The 21,301-nt window shown below is 48.0% G+C and overlaps 1 protein-coding gene across 1 annotated transcript in view; it reads left to right on the top strand.

Moving 5' to 3' along the window:
* LOC147747646 (ferric reductase 1-like) overlaps positions 1 to 21,301 on the top strand; it is a 264,051-nt gene that overhangs the window by 121,998 nt on the left and 120,752 nt on the right. The window contains exon 3 of the mRNA XM_086936342.1: positions 2,304 to 2,437. Coding sequence (XP_086792468.1) covers positions 2,304 to 2,437 — 134 coding nt within the window. The remainder of the gene's footprint in view (positions 1 to 2,303; positions 2,438 to 21,301) is intronic.

The following is a 21,301-nucleotide window of genomic DNA, read 5'->3' as shown; positions in this document are numbered from 1 at the left end:
CAGATGCTGGGAATTTACCGATCTACCAAGGCAAATCCCCCTGCTGTGAGGGCTTGATTGGTAGATCTCTTCCACATCTTCCTCCGGCTATGTGATACTGTTCTAGATTGCTCCTCCTTTTTACTTAAACAGTGGAGCAGCTTCCCTGCTTTATCACCCATGTCATTAAAGCTGCTTTTTGAGGCCAGGCAAGCCTACTGTACCTCCGTTAGACACGGCGGTATAGATTTATGCTTAGCAGTGTTAATTTCATAACTGATGCCAACTGTTTTTCCTTATATACTACTCCTCTAATGCAAGGATTTGGTTTCTACTTACTGCAGCATCTCCTTCTTGCCCTTTTTATATTTTAAACATTGCCTAACCTGAATAATCGGCTTTAATGTCCTAGATAAATCTACTATTCCAACACTAGTTTAAAAATACCCCTTGATCTCTATTTGGAGAGATTTCTTTTCTATTGGAAGAAGCCTTTCCTCAGCCACCAGACAATTAGTCCCCACAGACAGGGCCACCTTGGAGTCCGACTATCAAATCTCACATTCACTGGGACATTATCAGAAAATCTACTTGCATAATTATATTAATTCTTGATCTTTCAGGGGTGTCAGGATATATAGTCAAGCCACTGAATGAACCCATCAGAACCAGAAATTAAAATATACGCCTTCTCCCGCCATGTTGCCTCTACCACACATCACAGAGGATGTAGGCCTCAATGAAGGTGGCCACATTGCTTTGTGCATGTACATTTGTACCCTTCTGTGAGTATCTATCTACACATTTGTACATTAACCCATTGAAGATCCACCAAATTCGGACTTGACCTACTGGGCATCCAGCAAGGTCGCACCTTAAGGAAGTAAAAAGTCTACGGATAACTATAGTGGAAAGTAGTGGGGCAAATTAGCATGACTCATAAACTGTCCTAGTCATCATTAGGAATCTACTCAACCTATCCACCTGCATTATCTGATAGTCATAGCACAATTAGCGCCTTGAGACCCTCCGGGTAAGTAGTGCGCTATATAAATGCCTGTGATTGATTGATTGATTGTTTGTCTTCTGAAAAGTATTGCCACTCCTTTCCTGAGCAAATACTGCATGTACAACGCTACCAAAGCTGTAGTAACCCAGAAAACCACATTTTCCTTGCCAGGATGGTCTCCCGAAGCATAAGCGTAGCCGGCTCATTTCTTTTGTTTGGCCTTCCGGACCTTGTTAAGAAGCTCACTGACATTCCAGGAGCAGAGATATAAGCCTCTGGTGGTGAAAATGTCATGCATGATGTACTGCATCTTAAACTTAAACCATCAACAAAGCAACTAAACAACTTCTCCTCACACTTCTTACCATGAAGGATCAGTCAAAGAACTTCTGAGAAGCGTACTCAAATCTTTAACCCTCAAATTCTAGTTGGTTCGAAACTCCACCCACTGCACTGGTGATCTCAATTTTAGCCCCAAAACATAATCCCATACACTAAAAAGATGACTCTTATCAGCATAAAGAATGTTGGGCCAGATGTACGAGTGTGCTATTCACAAAGTGGTTTGGAAAATAACGATTCAGAGTGGGTCTCAGAACAACCTGCCTAATCAATAATCATTAAGCAAGTAACAAATTGTGACTCCTTTTGATTGGCTACCTTCACTGGGATGGTGGCCTTCAATGGACACCAGACCACCATCAATGTAAATGTATTTTAAAATGGAAAATTATGTTTGTTCAAGTAGCCCAAGATTTGAAAAGAAAACATGTCTGCATTAAAAAATATTTCATTTTGAAAAACTTCGGTGAGATTAGCAGTGGTCCCCAGGAGCACTGCATATTACCTGTGTAGTTACCACAACAATTAACGTATCCAAACCGCAAACCAATGATACATAGAATACTGACTCAGAGTTCGGAAGGGACACCCACACCACACCCCTTGCAAATTGCAAATCGGTATCCATTTCTAATCCAATTTAAAAATTCGGAAAAACTCTGGTTTGGAAAATCGGAAGACTTGCAACTGTTAAAAACGTTAGTACATCTGGCTCTCATAGAAGTCAGTTTTTGTGATATGAGCGTTGCACTTTATTTTTACACATTGTGTGAACAGCCTTGACTTTTAGGCCTCAAGTGTATTTGTCTTTTAATTAACTGGCTATAGTATACCCATTGACGTTATCAATTATTTTCAATGGAATTCTGTTGCTTACAATAATAATGTTTTGTCATAATGATATTGCCTCAATACCTCTGGTGGTCCTCCATCATCACAGATGTTTTTCCTCCAAATGCTCTTTTTATTTCAGTGAAAATTGTCATGAGCAGCCTTCCCATTGAAGGATTTCTACTGCAAGCCCGCACAGCTTCAAATGACAAGACCCCACTAGGATCTTTTGAGTTCACGGGGGAGAACATGCAGACGCTCAACTGCACGACAGCGGTAAGCCAAGATGCCTCAGAACTCTGTGTCTTTAGCATGGATGTCAGTTGTGGGTGTCGAGGCTTAACAGTAGCCATTCCTGGCTTGCCCTGAGACCCCTTGTGCTGCCTTTGCTATCCCTGGTCTCGGTGTCATGAAAAAAGCCAAGGGAACAGGAAGTAAAGAGGGCTCACCCTAACTGTTCTATAAGCTTTCAGGAGCAAAATGGGAAGCTGGGAGTGGGACAATGGGCCAACCATTTGAGGTCATTAGGGTTCGAAGGGTGATACACCATGCCTGGCATTTTGATGTGCCATCATCTAGTGTATATATAAAAAAGATGAAATGACGAATTTAACATACAAATGAAAGGTAATAAGTGGACAGCAAAGAGGGAAGGGAAGAAAGAGAGATAAGTCATGAATGGTATTCCAGTTCCTCCACTGTTTATAGCTGCAGGCTCACTGCGAGCACAGGGGCATATTTATGACGACATGGTGCAGCATGGCGCTGCAAGCATTAGCTGTGACACGTCTTTTTAAAAAAGCAGGGATGCGCTGCATTTACAAGAATATGGTGCACTCCTGTGTTTTCCTTTGCAACGGCGCTAGCTCCAGCGCAGGCACCCTTGCACCATAGTGCAAGGGTGCCTGCATTGCATGGACGATTAGGTTTGTGCAGGAAGGGACACCTTCCTGCACAAGCAATCATTAATGGAGTTTTGCTCCTTCTATATGTGTCACAGAATGCAGCACATTTAGAAAGAGCAAACAACGAGGAGAAATAAAAGTAATTTCCTTGTTGAGCCACTCTAACACCTCCTTTTGAAAGGAGCTTGTTTTGTCGCAGCCTCAGAATTACAGATCATTGTAACTGTGGGTCAGTGTCAGAAAGCAATGGTATTGCCTGGAAACGCCAGCAGCAGCACCCATTGTACGCCCTTTTGCCGCAGAAAACTGCTAAAAGGAGGGCCATATTTACAATGTGGCATTAAGCCACACAAAGTGGCTTAGCACTACCTTGTAAATATGGAGCAGGGCGTTGCGGCACCGGAGCATCGAAAAAGTGATGCTAGGGTGTAGCAATGCCCTTGTAAATATGCCGCACATACTTCAATTTGTTAAACTAATGTTTTTAAGTCATATCATTTCCCACAGTACCAGCAGTACCAATAGGTCATATTTTTCAATTATGGCATTCTCTGTAAAAGATGTTCGAAAGCAGAGAGCACCACTGTTTTTGCTGCAAAAGTAGACGTTGCTATTGTAAAAACCGAGAGCGGCCTTATGGCATTAAAATGCCATTCTTGTGCAGAAGGCCCAGAGGCAGATCCTATGTTTTTTCCCCATCCATGGACTGTGTTTTATCTCTCTGCACTCCTCTGTGCCTTCTTAAACCTTTTGTCCAGTGTTCTGCTGCTTTTAAAACTAGTTAGGTGTACCAATAATACCTCTAATAATATAAATAACATGTATTCAGGAGACACTTTCTTGTGGTTCCAATTTGGGACTTAAAAGCAACATATCATAGCGTGGATTGATCTTCTGGGGAGCCCATGCAGAAAACGAACCCATTAAACTTAACATGAATGCAATGTGTTGAAGATCTTCAGGCAACGGAGTGCCCTTTCCGCCATCTTGAAGGTCTGCTTGCCTCATTTAGAGTCGGCGGACCTCCTTCAGTTTGTCAGTGTCCGAACCTACTACATCGTCTCCACTGACATACACCTCCAACAGCCCGATGAAGTAAGGGCTGTCCGAGATTTTGACATTTGTGTGTCCGCCCAATTTAAAGTGGGCAAACAAATGGCATGTTTTGACTTTCTCTTTCTGCCATCCAAAACCTGGCAGTGAGTGAAAGTAAAAACATTTCAATGACACCTACACCATGGGAGAAATATCTCCTGGCGAGAGGGTTATTACTTTTTTTGGTATTTTCAAACAGAAAACACCACTTTGGGATTCTCTTTTGGAAAATAACAAAGAAATTAAAAGAGTGCCAAATGGCTCAGTCATGTTGATGAAGTCATACGGCACAAATCGATAGTGCCCACACCGCCATCGCTCGCTCCACTTGTACCCAATACATTCACAACCAAGAAGACTCATGAGACATAATTGTGGGAAAACGGTGATGCAGGTTTATTTGCATACAAATAGCAGATAGGTGGGTCATCTTACAGGCGATCCAAGACGGCAGCCCCTCGCTGACCCGCCTGCCTAATTAGCCAATTTGCACGGTAAGTCGATGCTCTTGACGGTGCAATACTTTTAATAGTTCTCGTTTACTCCCGCCCCCCCTGTCGGGGCGGAGCGATGAGGCACACCCCCGGTCGGTTTAGGCCCCCCGACCGCCCGAAGGACTAACGGGGCGCCGACGTTGTTTCCTGGAACCCCCTCGGCTCCAGGTTCTTGGCTCGGGCACCCCTACTGTGCCAGGCAGAGGTATTGCTGTCTCCTTCTGCCGCAGAGGTACCCTTACTGTCCATCTGCTTCCAGATCGCCCTGTGACTCCGCCTGCAACACAAAACAGACCATTAATTGTTCACACCAACCCGCTGCTCTGCCGCTGGGTCTGGGCCAGGGCGGGAACAGCGCAGAGTAGTCCCGATGAAACGCGGCGGCAAAGAGGAAGTACAGCACCAGGTTGGCCTAGATAAAGGCCCTAGGACCGCCCACCACCTTACAGATCGCCCTGCATTGGCCACCCCCAAGGGGGCGGCACCCTGACTGTCGCGCTGCTGACGTTATGTTCGCGAGGCATGTGTCACTAAGACGCTGTCTCGCGTTATCTCCCCTTCGGGTCGCGCGGCCAGCGGCATAGTGCCCACACCGCCATCGCTCGCTCCACTTGTACCCAATACATTCACAACCAAGAAGACTCATGAGACATAATTGTGGGAAAACGGTGATGCAGGTTTATTTGCATACAAATAGCAGATAGGTGGGTCATCTTACAGGCGATCCAAGACGGCAGCCCCTCGCTGACCCGCCTGCCTAATTAGCCAATTTGCACGGTAAGTCGATGCTCTTGACGGTGCAATACTTTTAATAGTTCTCGTTTACTCCCGCCCCCCCTGTCGGGGCGGAGCGATGAGGCACACCCCCGGTCGGTTTAGGCCCCCCGACCGCCCGAAGGACTAACGGGGCGCCGACGTTGTTTCCTGGAACCCCCTCGGCTCCAGGTTCTTGGCTCGGGCACCCCTACTGTGCCAGGCAGAGGTATTGCTGTCTCCTTCTGCCGCAGAGGTACCCTTACTGTCCATCTGCTTCCAGATCGCCCTGTACTCCGCCACAGCTCTGGAGGAGGCCCCCGTCGATGACAGAGCCCCCCCACCCACTTAGCTACTTCATTTCGCTCTCTTTCGCTCCACTTATACTTCCGAGAGGGACATGTTCACCCCAACCCCGACAGGTGTACCCAACCTAAGGGCATTCTTACAGGCCTCTCAATTCCCTGTGGAACCTTTGCCACGGTATCTCGCCTCCAATTCTACTTTGTTACACTTGTAGCCTGCCCCTTGTAAGTCCCTTCTGAATGCACTGGTATTTGTTCACCCAATGGCGTTTCTTATCCCCGCACATCACATTCAGGATCTTCTTCCAGATGCACCCATCACCTTGGACCCACCCATGCCGTTGTGACCCTTAATTCCCCTTATACAGCTGCTAGAGCCTGATAGTGACCATTGCATTTGGGTGATTGAATTAGTCTCTCAGCCTACTAAGCCTTTGGGTAAACCTCTCTCATAGTTCCCATTCACCACACAGGATGACGTGCTTGTTAACCCTGCATCGCATAATAATTTTTTATTGTGGGCCAGGACAGGGGGCTGTGCCGCCTGCTAAGCACTTGGCAAGAGTGCATTAAAGTAATTTAGAAACTTAAATGACACCAAACACAAAAAATTTTAAACAGCAGTAAAATTAAATTGATCACTGCGACCTTCATACCACTGCTATGTGGTCTTCTGCCCCTTCAAACACAGCATTATGGTGTGAATTCAAATACTCTCACAGAGTTTCTGGTGCTACTAGTCTCCTATACATATACTGTGTCTCCCCAGCCGCCCTTTAGCTGTGGTGCCGCCTAGAGGTAGGGAAAATCCAAGTTCTCGCTTATTGTTAAGTTTTCTACAGAGACACCAGCTAGATACGCGATTTATACTAATACTGCTGCTTGGGTAACAGCCTCTCCCTCTGTAACTCTTGTGCACTCTTATTAAGGAAACCTTTAAAGGGAAGTTTCTACAGTTCATCCAAAGTCCACCTCTATTGAGTTAGGTTTATTCAAAGAAAAGTCCTTCCCCCAGTGGTAGGTCTCTGAACTGTCTGCTCCCAGTGACTTTAACATGTTGTTGTGTTGTTGTGTGTCTCTAGCTTTTCACATGGTGGTGGTGTTTCAAAAATACTGCATTGTGTTTGATACCTGGCACAAAAGTTAGATAAATCAGGGGGATTTGTTTGTATCCCGAATATGTTTGCCTGTTGATCAGACCAAATGCTAATCGTGTTATCCCCATGTAAAGCGCTCAGATACCCTCGAGGGTCAGGTTCGCGCTATACAAAACTTTCCAAATAAATAAAATAAAATGTCATCCCATATAATCTCACATAGGAATGTGGAGCCTTCACAGTGGAGCTGGTTCACGTGGTGACTCATCAGCACCAAGAGAAACACCTTGGCAGAAGGTGGCGATAGTGAGCCATTGCAGTTGTTCATCAGCCTTGTCGGAAATGTATTGCTTCCTTGATGAAACCTGCTCATGGGCTGTTTCGACTGGCGTCCTAATGACAGTTCTAATTTGCCATAATTACAGTTCTGCCTGAGCCTGACCTGCTACATAACGTACCAATCACCGTGCCTCGATGTCACCTACTACACACTCTGCCATGTATGTCCCACCAGCTTACTCCTCATGGATGCATTCTCAATGTATACATAAACTCGTGCTTACAGTGGCATTGGACCCGGACAACTCAGGGCAATATATACCTTAAGGAGGAGCGAAGATGGTCACACTGGGCACCACCAATTCTAAAGCTGGTCCTGATGTGTTCCTCACACCCTACCTACGGCAATCTCTGAGACCACCAAGCTGTGGTTGTTACTTTAGGTAATAATTAAATTGAAACCACCCCTACCTGAAAATCATGTCTGGTCCCCCACGCTGTGCGGTCCAATACTTTCCTAAATTAGAGGCTGCAATTGCCGGTGAATTTCCTCTCTGGACACACGTTTTGTGCGTACATACGCAGGAGCGGCTACACATTCAAGCATTATACTTGAGAATAGAGCTACACTTTCATCTGACAGGGAAGGGGTTGTTAGAAATTAAATCTGGTAAGAAAGTTACCATAGCCCATAACTTACAATATTTACCCCACCTGATCTGAAGTGCCTTCCATTGAAAGAGGTGCCCTGTCATGTGCTTGGAGCGTACCGCACCGACATGGCATGTACATATGGGTAAAATCTTCATTCACCAAACAGATCGCAACCTTTGCTATCACTATGCCATAGCAGTACCTCATTGTAATGAATCATTACTTACCTCTGCAAGTGTCCTGCAGAGTATTCGTGCAATAACGCGTGCACCCGGTATAAGTTAGCGGCACCGCTGTGCCGGTAAGCGTCTTGTACTGAGCAACCGTGGGCACCTAGGAATTGTTATCAGCGCATACACCTTGTATAGTGCCCGCTCACTTCACCTAATCCTAGCCCCCTGATCTCAGTTCGCCCTTTCCCCTCCTGTTCGCGCCCGGCGCAGTCACGTGATTCCCTGCGTTCTCTAAAGGCGCTCGCATATTTATTTATAGCTGGCATCTGAGTCCGTTCTACTGTCAGTGAAATCAGTGACCTCGTACATGCCAGGGTCCCTTTGATTGGACGAGGAGTCGGGGTTTCAGAGGGAAAGCTCAGACAGCTCTAATGGTTACATGGCTGGCTTAGCCTTGAACTTCTGATGAACCTATGCCGGCGCGTGCTCATCGGAGCAGGAGAAACTGGGAAGAGATGGCCTTTAAAAGATCTAGACGTGGCGGGATATATAACCTACCGTAAGCCTAAACCGCGCTCGGGTCAGAACGCGCCTGCTACAGTATGGGTGACTGTTGTCCTAAATACTTTTAAAGCAGGCGCCAAGCTGTTTCCCGCTCGATTCTGCTCAGGAAAATTACTGATGCACGCATTAGTCAACAGGGGGTTGCGCACATTATCAACAGACTTAGTAATGACCATCGCTCATGAACGCATTACTTCACACTTAAGCCCTCGCTCTGCGGTGTGCAGCAATCCTCACTCACGCCGTACCAAGAGATAGGCTGGGTATTCAGGTGAGCACAAACTATATTCAAACGGTAAAGCGCCTCGCCATAGTTGGGAAGTCAATGACTTAGAATTGCTGGGGATTACGTGCGCCCTTGGTTGGGCCGCCTTCAGTTGGCTAATCGTGCTCCACATTTCGCGCGCGCGATCCGAGCCCCAGAACTACAATTCCCTGACCGCACAGCACTCGCGATCTCATGTGCCTGGAAGGTCGGCGTTATCAAACCCAGCACGTTGGGACACGCCGCCCTCCCAGCACAGTGCCAACTCAAGCTTGTGAGTTTCGCTCGTGTGCACGGCTGTCCGCTAGCTGATGACCATGTCGCATTTGTAACTAAGTTGGAAGAAGTGGGTTATCAACATGCAACTTCTCTGTTTAGAGTTTTGCTGTGCGTAAAGGAAAACAGCTTACGTTTCAGAAAGCACCGATCCGTAAACCGAAAGAGCTGAACGCCGAAGCAGCCAAAACCTATTCCTCGCCTACATCGCGTACTATGAAGAAGGTGGCTTCTATGAAAACATCCCCGTGCAACGAGGAAACCACGGATGAGAGATCTAAACACGTCTTACTGCCTGCTTCCTGCATATCTGAGGACTACGGCAGAGACAGCCTGTCTAGTTCCATTGCGACCTATTTACAGAAGCGTAGCGCCCCAGAAGGGGACACTTGCACAAATGTGATACGGGCTTCTGAATTCCTCATTAAAAGAATAACCCGTTCTCTGAATTTAGAGCTCTCCAAATTGAAAGGACAGGACACGCGTCTACCTCACATCCGCTCAGAAACACACACGCTCAACGTCGACCTCTTGCTTTCCTCCCCCTCCCGAGTCTTGCTAGGGGTACGTGCCCAATCCCGGCAGCATCGACCGCAGAGATCCGAACTAGCACTGTGTGATCTCGGCCACTGCTATGTGATTAGTTGTGTAGCTTAAGCCAATTACTCGATTAGAACAAACCTGTCAAATCCCAAATGGATGCCAGATCTAGAAACCATTTATCTTGTGTATCTCAAGACGAAGCCGTCTACAATGGAGCTAATTCTCGGCCAAAGAAGATATGCTTCAAGAATAACGCTTGGTCTACTATTGAAACTCTTCTTACCGTTAACACTGAATATCAACAATTCAGATAACATTCTGCATGCATTAAGTTTCCATGAAATAACTTGTATGACGGATACATTCTCTTAAGTCATGAACTAGACCTGAAGGTATCAGGGCACTGTAATTGAGCCTTATCGGGCACGGAGAAATTAATCACGTAATGCTGCGCGTCCCTACCGAGACTCGAACCCGGATCCCCAGCTCCGCGGTCGACCGCCCTAACTGTTAGGCCACATTCTCTCCCCGAAAACCAACCACAATTTCAACACCACTTATTGGTGCTGTCTTCCTTATGGAATTTTGCATTACAAGGTGGATCACACATTTACAGAACTCTGCAGAGTTATGTCGGCATAACAAGCATTTTGCCTGGGCCGCTTGCGCTCGTATGCTGCAGAAATGACCATATGGACAACCCGGGAATGACGGCGCGCATGTTCCCATTTGAACTCGAGCTCCAGACTTCTATCCCCGAGAGCGCGAGGAGGCACTGACCCTTGAAATCCATTTACAACGGCAATAAAGATCTTCTGTCTTTCATTGCCCTTCTGTTTTGAGCCGCTTTCACTCCCGTCGAGGCAGACTCCTCACAACAGAGCAGTGGCGAATAAGTATTTACAAGGCACCGAGCGGAACGACATAGGAGTTACCACAAACCAGGGCGGTAGTTGAAAGACCGAGCCGAGGGCCTGGTATTTGCAAGGCCCAGAACAAGGGCCGGAATGGCAGTCCAGGTTTTGGCGCCAACCACCGGTTACCCTGCTGGACGAATTTCTTTAAGTGGGTGCGACCAGTCTAATTAACCCAATCGCAGCGAGATTGCCCGAGGTGGGGTATTCCCACCGAGATTACCCAGGCAGGCACTCTAGCACGCTCCCAGTACTTTCTCTGCAGTATTAGTTCCCTCAACCGATTAATGCCATGGGCACTTCATGAGTCAATCAAGAAGAATGAATGGTGCAATATTTCATATTTGTTAAATACACATAGGCGTCATTCGTCCGGCAGTTCAAATCTCGACTCAGGTGCAAGCAGTAATCTGTACCCACATTAGGACTGCTACTCCGGTGCAAACAATGCCGCTGGCCGACAGACATCTCCGCGGAAAATGCACGAACACTGCCACACCGTCGAGCATTTATAACATTGATTTTGCCAAAAGGCCAGCCCGCCCTCCGGCCTGCCCACGCCGAGCACCGCGACTGACCGCACACCCGTTGGCTCGATCGTAAACCCACTAGCACCCAAACAGGCCCTTCCGTGAGTAACCCATCACGGCCAGTACTAGAGAGCAAGCACGGAACTCATGAAACGAATCCAAGAGCATGCCGTCGCAAAAACTCAAATGCCACAACAACTCCCCAATGGCAAGCCGACGACACACTACCCCATGTCCCACAAGCAAACAAGAACGGCGCCCAACCCAGCCGAGGCTCATGACCTCGCAATGAGAAGGGCATGGTAGCAGTATCTGCAATGCTCATGACCCATGCCTGTCCTACTCGTAGAAGCCTAATCTGTGAATGTGCTCATACCTTCCATGAAAGCGAAGGTGAGTGCCAGAGACGTCACCCAATGGCCGTCCTCTGTAGTTATACTTATAACACTGTTTGCGACTCGATTATCAATGCGAGTCGGGCAGGTCACATGGCAGGCAGCTACAGGTCACACGGTAGACAAATAAACTGTCGCTGCACGCACAATGAAATCGTCCCAAATTCTGCTTTAAACACTTGCGCCGGAGTTCCAATCAACAGAAATCTCCTCGACGCAAAGGAAAGACTGTCCCAAGGGCTCAAGGACGGGGGATGCCGCCATTCGTGCCTTAGGGACACTGCTAAAGGTCCTCGGACTTTCTACCCTTCTTCCTTGACTGTGGCATGAGAGCCACCCCCTGCCACCCACACCGCACCCCCTCCTGAGCGCGGGCCCATTAACCTTTGCAGCGGGTGCTCGCCTATGCCCAGATGCTGCCCTCCCACCCTGGCAGGGGAGACAGGCAAATGAGCAGTGTGAGAGGGTGATCAGGCGAGAGCACATGGATTACACGCCGGGGACAGTTGCCATGGAGCCCCGTTACCACCGAAACGGTGGTGTCGCTGAAACGCGAGGACCGTGGCATTAAAACTGGAGGGCTGGGAGATAAAACTGCGTGTGAGGAGGCGGGAATTAGTCGATTTGCTGGTGACAGAGGCACCGTAGACGCAGGCGGTGGAGTGATATCCGGAACTGCAAGGCAGACCAAGGAGGGACGGACAAGTGCTTCATATACATAAAACCTTTACCCCCAGAATGCATCTCGGCGGCAACAGCGAAAATAACGTAAAACAATTTGCGTAGCTGTACAAATGCTATACGCGTTATTATTTCAGAATCTTTATGGATACCGCTGAGATGGGGAATGCTAAGTATCTGCCGTAACTCGCGGTTCGCGCGGCTTTCCTGAACTGACACCCGACACGAAAGCCCATTGCTTAGACCCTTTTGCTTGCCCGCCCCAACGGGCCAAGACCCCGCGCCATTGTGCCGTGGACACTCGGAGACAAAGGCAACTAACCTACGTCTGGACGCAACGTCGTCAGAGCTTATGACCCCTAACTCGGGTTGACCTCCGGACCTCTACTCTACCCGCTTGCCCGATAGTTGAACATCCCTCAACTACCCGATCCCACGCTCTATGTGGTGCGCCCGCCCGCACATACAACTAGCGGGGCCACCTCCCCCTCCCCCGTGGTATCACCACTGGGGCCACGTGCAACCTGGTCATACCCAGGGACATGGCCGGGGGGGAGGCAGGAGAGCGGCACATACCTTCCTTTGCAGGAGAAACAAGGCTCGATGACCCGACGTGAAAACAGGACAGAGGCGGGCTCGACGACACGACGTGAAAACAGCGCAGAGTAGTCCCGATGAAACGCGGCGGCAAAGAGGAAGTACAGCACCAGGTTGGCCTAGATAAAGGCCCTAGGACCGCCCACCACCTTACAGATCGCCCTGCATTGGCCACCCCCAAGGGGGCGGCACCCTGACTGTCGCGCTGCTGACGTTATGTTCGCGAGGCATGTGTCACTAAGACGCTGTCTCGCGTTATCTCCCCTTCGGGTCGCGCGGCCAGCGGCAATGCATTGACAGGAACCATTGTGACGGCGGAACTGCACTGTAAATCAGGCCCTGTTTCTATTATGTTGGTGATAATGGAAGATCGTACACGGGAGTATGTTATTGGACAGGCAATCACCTTGATTTGTCTCAATCTGTCAGTTGGTTTTGACACAGTCGATCAAACGATTCTTTCAGACCATATCGGGGTGTATGGCCTTAAACTACAGACTCTGGCTTGGCTGCAATCTTTTTTAACACGTCATCCAAAGGCAGTATAGAGTGTCACAGGGATCTTCCTTATCTTCAAATCTTTTTCATATATACGTCCAGTGGGCAGCTAAAGAACGTGTTGTAAAGGATGTAAACTACACATGTGTGCAGATGACTCACAGATCTCGGGTGCCCCATCGTCCTGTGGGTTCTTGTGAAGGACGGCTGACGGAGTGAAGAAAAGCATCCCTTACCTTCTGCAGGCGGGTTACTTGCTCATTTCCACGGAGGTTCGCATTTCCAGGCACAGAGGCACAGCAGCACTTTCTCCTCTCCCCCACACCTCGCCGCACCCGCTCCGCGGGTGCCGCATCGTCCTGTGGGTTCTTGTGAAGGACGGCTGACGGAGTGAAGACTCAGGCGGTACCGGGCGAGAGGCACTAGCAGGGCTGCGAGCGTGCGGGGACTCCAACTGCCAGGAGTCCCTGCAAGACCGACGACCAGCTTCCGGTCCGCTCTCCCTGCTGGCCCGCCCCCCGCCCATCACGCCCCCTATATCATTCTCATAGTCTCCCGCAGCGCGGGACGCAGCCCGGGGCTAAGACCGGGCAAAGAGCGGGCCGTTTGAGGCCGTTAGAGGGTGGTAGAGACTGGACTGGGCCTCACCACTTGGTTCTACCGCTCTCCCCTACTGGCACCACCTTGCTGATTACCTTGTTTATTCACTATGTCAACCCGAGAGTTCAGAGACAGAGCGGCCAAGACCAAATTGAAAAACGGCACTTTAGATGATTTTATTATCAGGACCCACACAGCGATTGACACGGAGATCGCTAAAATGCAGCACAGGGTGTCTATCGAACTAGATGCTGCAAGAAGACTGTCACAGGAGCTAACTGCTGCCAAAAAATCCTCCCTAGGGCCCATTGCTTGGGCCAAAACACCTGACCGCCCACCTGGGCCCGCCCCTACCTTGATTGTTACACACGTAGACATCCACCAGCCACAAACAGGTATTACACCTACATCGCAGGGGGGGTCTCCATCAAAATCTACCTACTCCTCACAATCCCAACCGGGCGAAATTGCTGGGCAGGAGAAGGAGGCTGAGGTGGGCCTATCGGCAACAGTGCCAATCTGCAAAACCACGCCAGCAAAAGGAGGCAATCCTCTTTCTCCACAAAACGGGCCACATAATAAGAGGAAGCGCAAAAATATTTCGGCATATTCAAGAAAAAAGGCCAAGATAGCGAAGGCTCAGCTACAAACTAAGGCACCATCTCAGGCTCCCCTAGATCCCATCCCAGTGACTACTACTCACTCTTCTGAAACAAGACTAGAAGACATTCCCCTACAATCGGTAGTCATTCACGAAAACGATGACCTCACAATAGAAAGTGACACCACCGGGGTCCCGCTTTGCACCATAAAAGGGAAGGATGTCGAGTTTTTAACAATTGTGTGGGAAACACTTAAAAAATTGCTCTCCCCCCTTGAAGTGAGACTTTCAAACATTGAAACTCAGCTCCTGGAAACCGAAAAAAGCATCTTGAATTTGGCAACCATTACTATGCAGAATAAAAAACCAACTTGCCTGCATGGAACTTCTACCCCCACAGTACCATCTGATGCTATAATTCCACTTGTTGCTATCCCGCTGGCTCCCGCGAAGGTTAAGCCCACGGGAACTACTAATGCCACCCCACTCCCTCTTGCTACTACATCCACAGCTGTCACCTCTACTGCTAGTCCAAAGGCCAAACCGATCCCAAAACCACGGCACAAGGCAAATACTCACGTCCCAACTAACAGGGCAACGACGATCACCAACCAATCGGTGGCTGATAATTTACCACCAACCTCATCAGCCACGGCAGGACAACTGGTACCATCCACGATAGATCAGTCAAACTCGAGGCATAATGGCCCTAACCCTAATCATTTCAAAACCCAGAGAGCCAACACTAACAATACACGTCTCAGGGGCTATGTTGACCTTCCCCCTGAAGTAAGATCCTACGTTGTAGTGCTGACAGGGGTTACAGAATTGACTTATAACCAGCAGGAAGACTTTGCTTCATTAAAGAACAAAGTGATCCACTGGCTCAATGTCAATAGGCCAATACCCAACCACCTAAGGAGCAAAATCCTCATGGTGCGTAGGGTTCCCTGGGTAGGCACCACACACAAGTCCGTTAGTGGCGACTGTGTGATTGTCTCCTTTGAGGACCCTAATACTGCACATGCCATTCACTCCTGGAATAACTACAGCACAAACTCACCAATAGCATCCAGACCCCTCACCTACTTTTATCCACCCCACTCCTATCCGAATTTGGGAGGGAACTGGAGAAGGATCCCGGAGAGGAATGGTACCTGGGGAGGGCCACTCAACCACTGGGCGAACACACATGGTGGTTGGAACGGGGCACCGACTTCTAATAGATACGGGTGCCTCGAGGAAGTGGATTGACACCCACACCTGCCTACCACCGTAGCCTCAGCTCCCGTCTCAACAAGCTGCCCGATCCACCCCATGGGTCAATCAGCTCTCACCACATTAAACCCACATCCGGGCCGTTTAATTTCTCCTCCAGCACAAAACCAGTTGGAGGACTATAACTTTACAGAAGGGCTAAGTAGGCACGATGTCACATCATCAAAGCCACCTAAAACTAAACTCTCAAATTAGATATGAATGGCAAGGATAGCCCTCCTACTTTGTCCTGCCCAAAACCAAAGATGGTCCCATCAGGTACATCTCTCCCTATCCAACAAGGCGTATCTACCCTACGCGAATGTTCTCTGCCATTTGCTGCCACTAATACACCGGAGGCTCCAGGAGTAATTTCTATTCTCTCTTGGAATGTAGCCGGGCTAGCTAACAAAGCAGACTCACCCGAATGGGGGGAACTCACTGAAGGGTATGATATATGCCTTTTTCAAGAGACGTGGGCCAGAGAAAAACATTCTCGACCGGGTTTTGCCACCTTTGAGACTCAAGCAAAATGGGGAGGAAAGGGCCGTCCATCAGGGGGCCTTTTGATCTGGGTTGGGTCCCATCTGGGCTGCAGGGCCACGCACTTGGAAACCAATTCACTGGATTTCCAGTGCGTATCCCTAGAATGGCCAAGTGGAGGAAAGTTGACACTGATCAACATATATTCAAGACCGGTGGGGATAGCAGCCACCTCGGGAACAGTTGAGGACCTAGCTTTGTTTCTTGACTCGCTCCCCCCCTGCTCCCCACTTATTGTAGGTGGTGACTTTAATCATCAGTACGAACCTCTCCCGGATCACCTGGCGGGCATATCCAGTGAAGAGGACGAACTATGGAACATCCCTACCCTGACCGGCCCACCGGCCAGGGCCTGGACTCCACTTGCAATCCAAATAACGTCCCTCAGGCTCAGTCATTCACTGAGGGCCTGCAACGGCCGAATAAAAGGGGATATCCCGCCAAAATATACCTACAACAGATCGGGCCATGAGTCACGTATTGACTATATCATGGTCTCAGTCAGGGATTGGGGGAAAGTGAAAGATTTCGGTGTAATCCCCAGATTCGACAGTGACCACAACCTGCTTTCACTAAAATTCGAGCTACAGGGGCCACAAACAGTCAAGATAGACGAAAATCCCGCACATCAGGCGGACCTTGTATTATCCAGCAATAGACGTAGAATTAAATGGGCAAAATTGCTGGAAAACCCAAGCAACATCGGAAGACTGTATGCGTTAGTAGTACCCGCCCTAGAAAAGGTCGAGCACTGCAAGTACCAACCAGTTAACGATCTAGAATCTCCTCCCCCAGGTAATTCCAAGGCACCTAATCCTCCCCTACATAAGCCCGCACAACTGAATGAGCTTGATACTATCCACTCTGAGTTGTGCACCAATCTCGCAGAGGTGCTGAACCCGGTGGCCAGGCCAAAGAAGCCCAAGCAGAAAAGAGTCACCTGGTTCAGCGCTGCCTGCAGGATAGCAAAAGCTGCACTATTGGAATCACTTAAAGCACGAGATAATCCAAGTGAAATCAGGGAAAATCGTTTAGCTTACAAATCAACCCTCCGTGCTGCCAAAGTAGATTGGGACGAGGGGAACTGGACCAAAATGACAGCTGCCCTTGCATTTCGAGATGCCCGGACTTTCTGGCAAATCGTCAAGCACGGCTCAGCTGAACCACTTGCAGCAGTGGAGGCCAACATAGCACCCTCAGTCTGAGAGGAACACTTTAAAAATCTTTATAAAATACATAGTAGCGACCAGCTGATGACCCTACCTGAAGATGTATTGCACTCACCCACCGAAAGCGTAACCCCCATGGATGGATTCAGTGTGGAGGAGGTCACCATGGCAATCACGGCCTTGGCTTCCGGAAAGGCGCCGGGCCTTGATAGGTTGCCAGGTGACCTCTATAAACACGAACCCAAGATATGGGCTCCTTATCTCAGGGTGTTATTCAACTCGATCCTGAACGGCATGCCAATCCCCCCGACATGGCCGGAGGCAGAGATAGTCCCAATCTTTAAGAAGGGATCACCTCTGCTACCGGCCAACTACAGGCCAATAAGCCTGATTGACGTGTCGCAAAAACTCTTTGCAAGGCTGCTGCTAAACCACCTGCTTGAGTGGATTAGGGATTGCAATATCCTGAGTCCCTTTCAAGCAGGATTCAGGGAGAAGGTCTCTACCATAGACCAGGTCTTTCGGCTTGTCCTCATTTATTGGAAAACGGTGCAGTTGGAGGGTGGCAGCCTCTATACTGTATTCGTGGACCTGAGGGCGGCGTTTGACCTGGTCCCCCGGACCAAGCTGTGGGAGGTCCTGGCCAAATTGGGGGTTCCTGAGGGCTTGTTGAAAATGATAATTCGCCTTCACAGCGCCAATTTTGCACAGGTGAGATGTGGCAGGATGGGTGTACTGTCCGAGAGGCTTCCCGTTGGCAGGGGGGTAAGACAGGGTTGTGTGCTTGCACCGACCCTGTTTTGCCTCTATGTCAACGGGGTTATCTCTCACCTGGAGGGGGTACCCAACTCTGATGCTCCAAAATTGGCTGCTGAAAGGGTGCCGGCCATTATGTTTGCCGACGACACCCTGCTGTTATCTAAGTCGGCAATGGGTATCCAGTGCATCCTCGATGGCTTTGCGGACTTCTGCGAGGGCCATGGTTTAGAAATCAACACTACCAAAACTAAATTCATGGTCTTCAATCCCCCAAAGAAATTCCACTCCAGCCCCAGCATTGCTCACAACAGGCTCGAGAGGGTGAAAACCTTTGAATACTTGGGTATTATGCTAAATGATAAACTATCCTGGAACATGCACCTGGAGAAAGCTCTACTTAAACTGACCCAACATTCGGGGGGCATCATGAACCTTCTGGTAACAATAAATCTTCAATCAGGCCCATTGGTCCCCCAATGCAGATTTACAAAACACAGGCTAAGGGGGCCGTCATGTACGGGTCTGAACTTTGGGGCCATGTAGGAACACCAGATCTTCTGAAAGTGGAGAATAAATTCATCCGAATGCTTGTAGGACTACCTCCTAGCACACCCCTTGTCCCCCTCAGGATGGATCTGGGCCTGCGTCCGTTAGACGACGATTTGGCTTTCCGCCCGTTGGCTTATTGGCGTAGACTGTGGGCAACCCCAGAACTGGCCAGTTACAGACAGGGACTACAGGAGGTCCTTGCTATGCCGGACGCTGGAAAAATCAAATGGCTCAAATTTATCAAACTGGAACTGGAGGGTTTGGGTCTTTCTAAATTGTGGTCTGATCCCTTGGCCACTTGCCAACTTATTCCTACAAAAGGAACTAGCCAAGGCTTACTACGATAGCAAATCATCGTTGCTTTTCAATCAACTAAAACCTGGGTCACTGACAGACTCCTTCATGTCCTTCAAGGCCACTTACAACTTTGAATCAACTCTTGACAAAGTCTACCCTTCTATACTTAGGAAATTATACCTGCAGTGGAGACATGGGTCCCTCCCTATCCGATCATTTACAAGCAAATGGAGCAATGATGTAACCAGTACTTGCCCAGCATGCAGAACCTCCGATGAGTCTGAACTTCACATTCTCTTCTTCTGTCCCGCCTATCGAGAAATCCGCAAACAATGGATTGTCCCTTTATGCAGAAACTTGGGATTTGTGAACTGTCTGGCCGCTTTTAGAGTCCTGAAAACCAACCTGACTGACTACATTGTGTTTGCAGTGGCCAAATATTTAGGTGCTATCTGGATTATCAGAAGGAAATGCCTCAGGGCTGGAAACTGACCCTTCTGTATCCAGGACACGGTAGTGCAATATGGGACTGTGCCAAAGCCAGATTTTATATTTTATATTTTACATTACATTGCACAATTTTTATAAAACAACAGTTTTAAAATGTATGTTTTAAACGTCTTTTATGGTAAAAAATGTTACCGAAATAAAGATACTTGATACCGGAATGCATTGACAGGAACCATTGTGACGGCGGAACTGCACTGTAAATCAAGCCCTGTTTCTATTATGTTGGTGATAATGGAAGATCGTACACGGGAGTATGTTATTGGACAGGCAATCACCTTGATTTGTCTCAATCTGTCAGTTGGTTTTGACACAGTCCATCAAACGATTCTTTCAGACCATATCGGGGTGTATGGCCTTAAACTGAAGACTCTGGCTTGGCTGCAATCTTTTTTAACACGTCATCCAAAGGCAGTATAGAGTGTCACAGGGATCTTCCTTATCTTCAAATCTTTTTCATATATACGTCCAGTGGGCAGCTAAAGAACTTGTTGTAAAGGATGTAAACTACACATGTGTGCAGATGACTCACAGATCTCGGTGAGCCTTGACAATCACTCTCCTTCCCAAATTGCATTTAAAAATATAATGTAATACATAGGTGATTGGATGGGCCTGAACTTTTTAAAACCTAATGCAGAAAAAACCCAGGTGCTTATTTTTAATAATAAGCTTGGCATTTTGACAAATATGTACTGGCCAGCAGAGCTGGGAGTATTACCTACCCCCAAAGCTGCTCTTAAGAGTGTGGGAGTGATCATTAATGGAAACTTTTTGAACTGTCACAAATTTCTTCAGTAATCTTGTATTTTTCTACGTAAACAGATTAAGACACTTTGAGTCGATGGCAAGAGATTGAGGGATCTTTCCTTTTGGCTCTTGAAATACTGATAAGTGAAGATGAAGGTGTATGAAGACTCACATTGATATGGATATGCTTTGAGATACACCGAGGTGTCTAAAAGTGATGGGCTCATGGAGTAAGAGATAATTCGATGACATTAGCCTTGTGCTTCTGTTTTCCTGAGGCTGCCATTTCGCCAGTGAGGGAGAAGACCACAGAAATTCCTAAGGAGGAAGCCTATAGGACAAGTGACTACATGAAACTAACTGTGTTTATACTTACCTACTGTGGTTATCATAGACGTGTGATCTACTACAGCTAATTGGTGTGGCCTTGTATTTCTTGTCCTGTAACAATATGTGAAATTGTGGTGCCTGTAGACAGGAATGTGAGCCCTGATCAAGCAGCAACCACAATCCTAGTCTGGCTAAGGCACAAGCAAACCCTAAATTAACCTGTGCTCAACCCCCTGGTAGCTTGACACTGGGCAGTCAGGCCTAACTCAGAGGCAATGTGTCACAAAATTTGCATTACTAGTAGTCATAGGTTTACAGATCGAGGTAGACAAAATGGGCAAACATCGGTGGTACGTGAGCGAAACATAAGCTGGCATGATTATCAGTAGCTGGCACAGTTTTTGAGGTAGAAACAGTACATGAAACAAAATGTATAAAGACTTTGGGATCAGTAGCTGATACATTTTTGAGGGAGATGCAACACATATATATATATATATATATATATATATATATATATATATATATATATATATATATATATATATATAAATACTATTTAGCAGTGCATAGTGCAGGTGGAGGGTTACATGGGGAAAAAGTAGACCTATATAAGGCCAAAAATCTATGGTCCACGGTGAGTAGTCAAATGGAAGGATACATTCTAGAGGTAGACCCAGCCTACAGATATACATATTGTTTTAACAATACATATTTAGAAGAACATATTGGGGAGGACATGCAGACACTATGGCAAATT

Source organism: Lissotriton vulgaris, chromosome 1_1 (genome assembly GCF_964263255.1).
Source record: "Lissotriton vulgaris chromosome 1_1, aLisVul1.2, whole genome shotgun sequence".
Classification (NCBI taxonomy): domain Eukaryota; kingdom Metazoa; phylum Chordata; class Amphibia; order Caudata; family Salamandridae; genus Lissotriton; species Lissotriton vulgaris.
The sequence above is the reverse complement of the archived record's forward strand: the minus strand, read 5'-3'. Positions and strand labels throughout refer to the sequence as shown.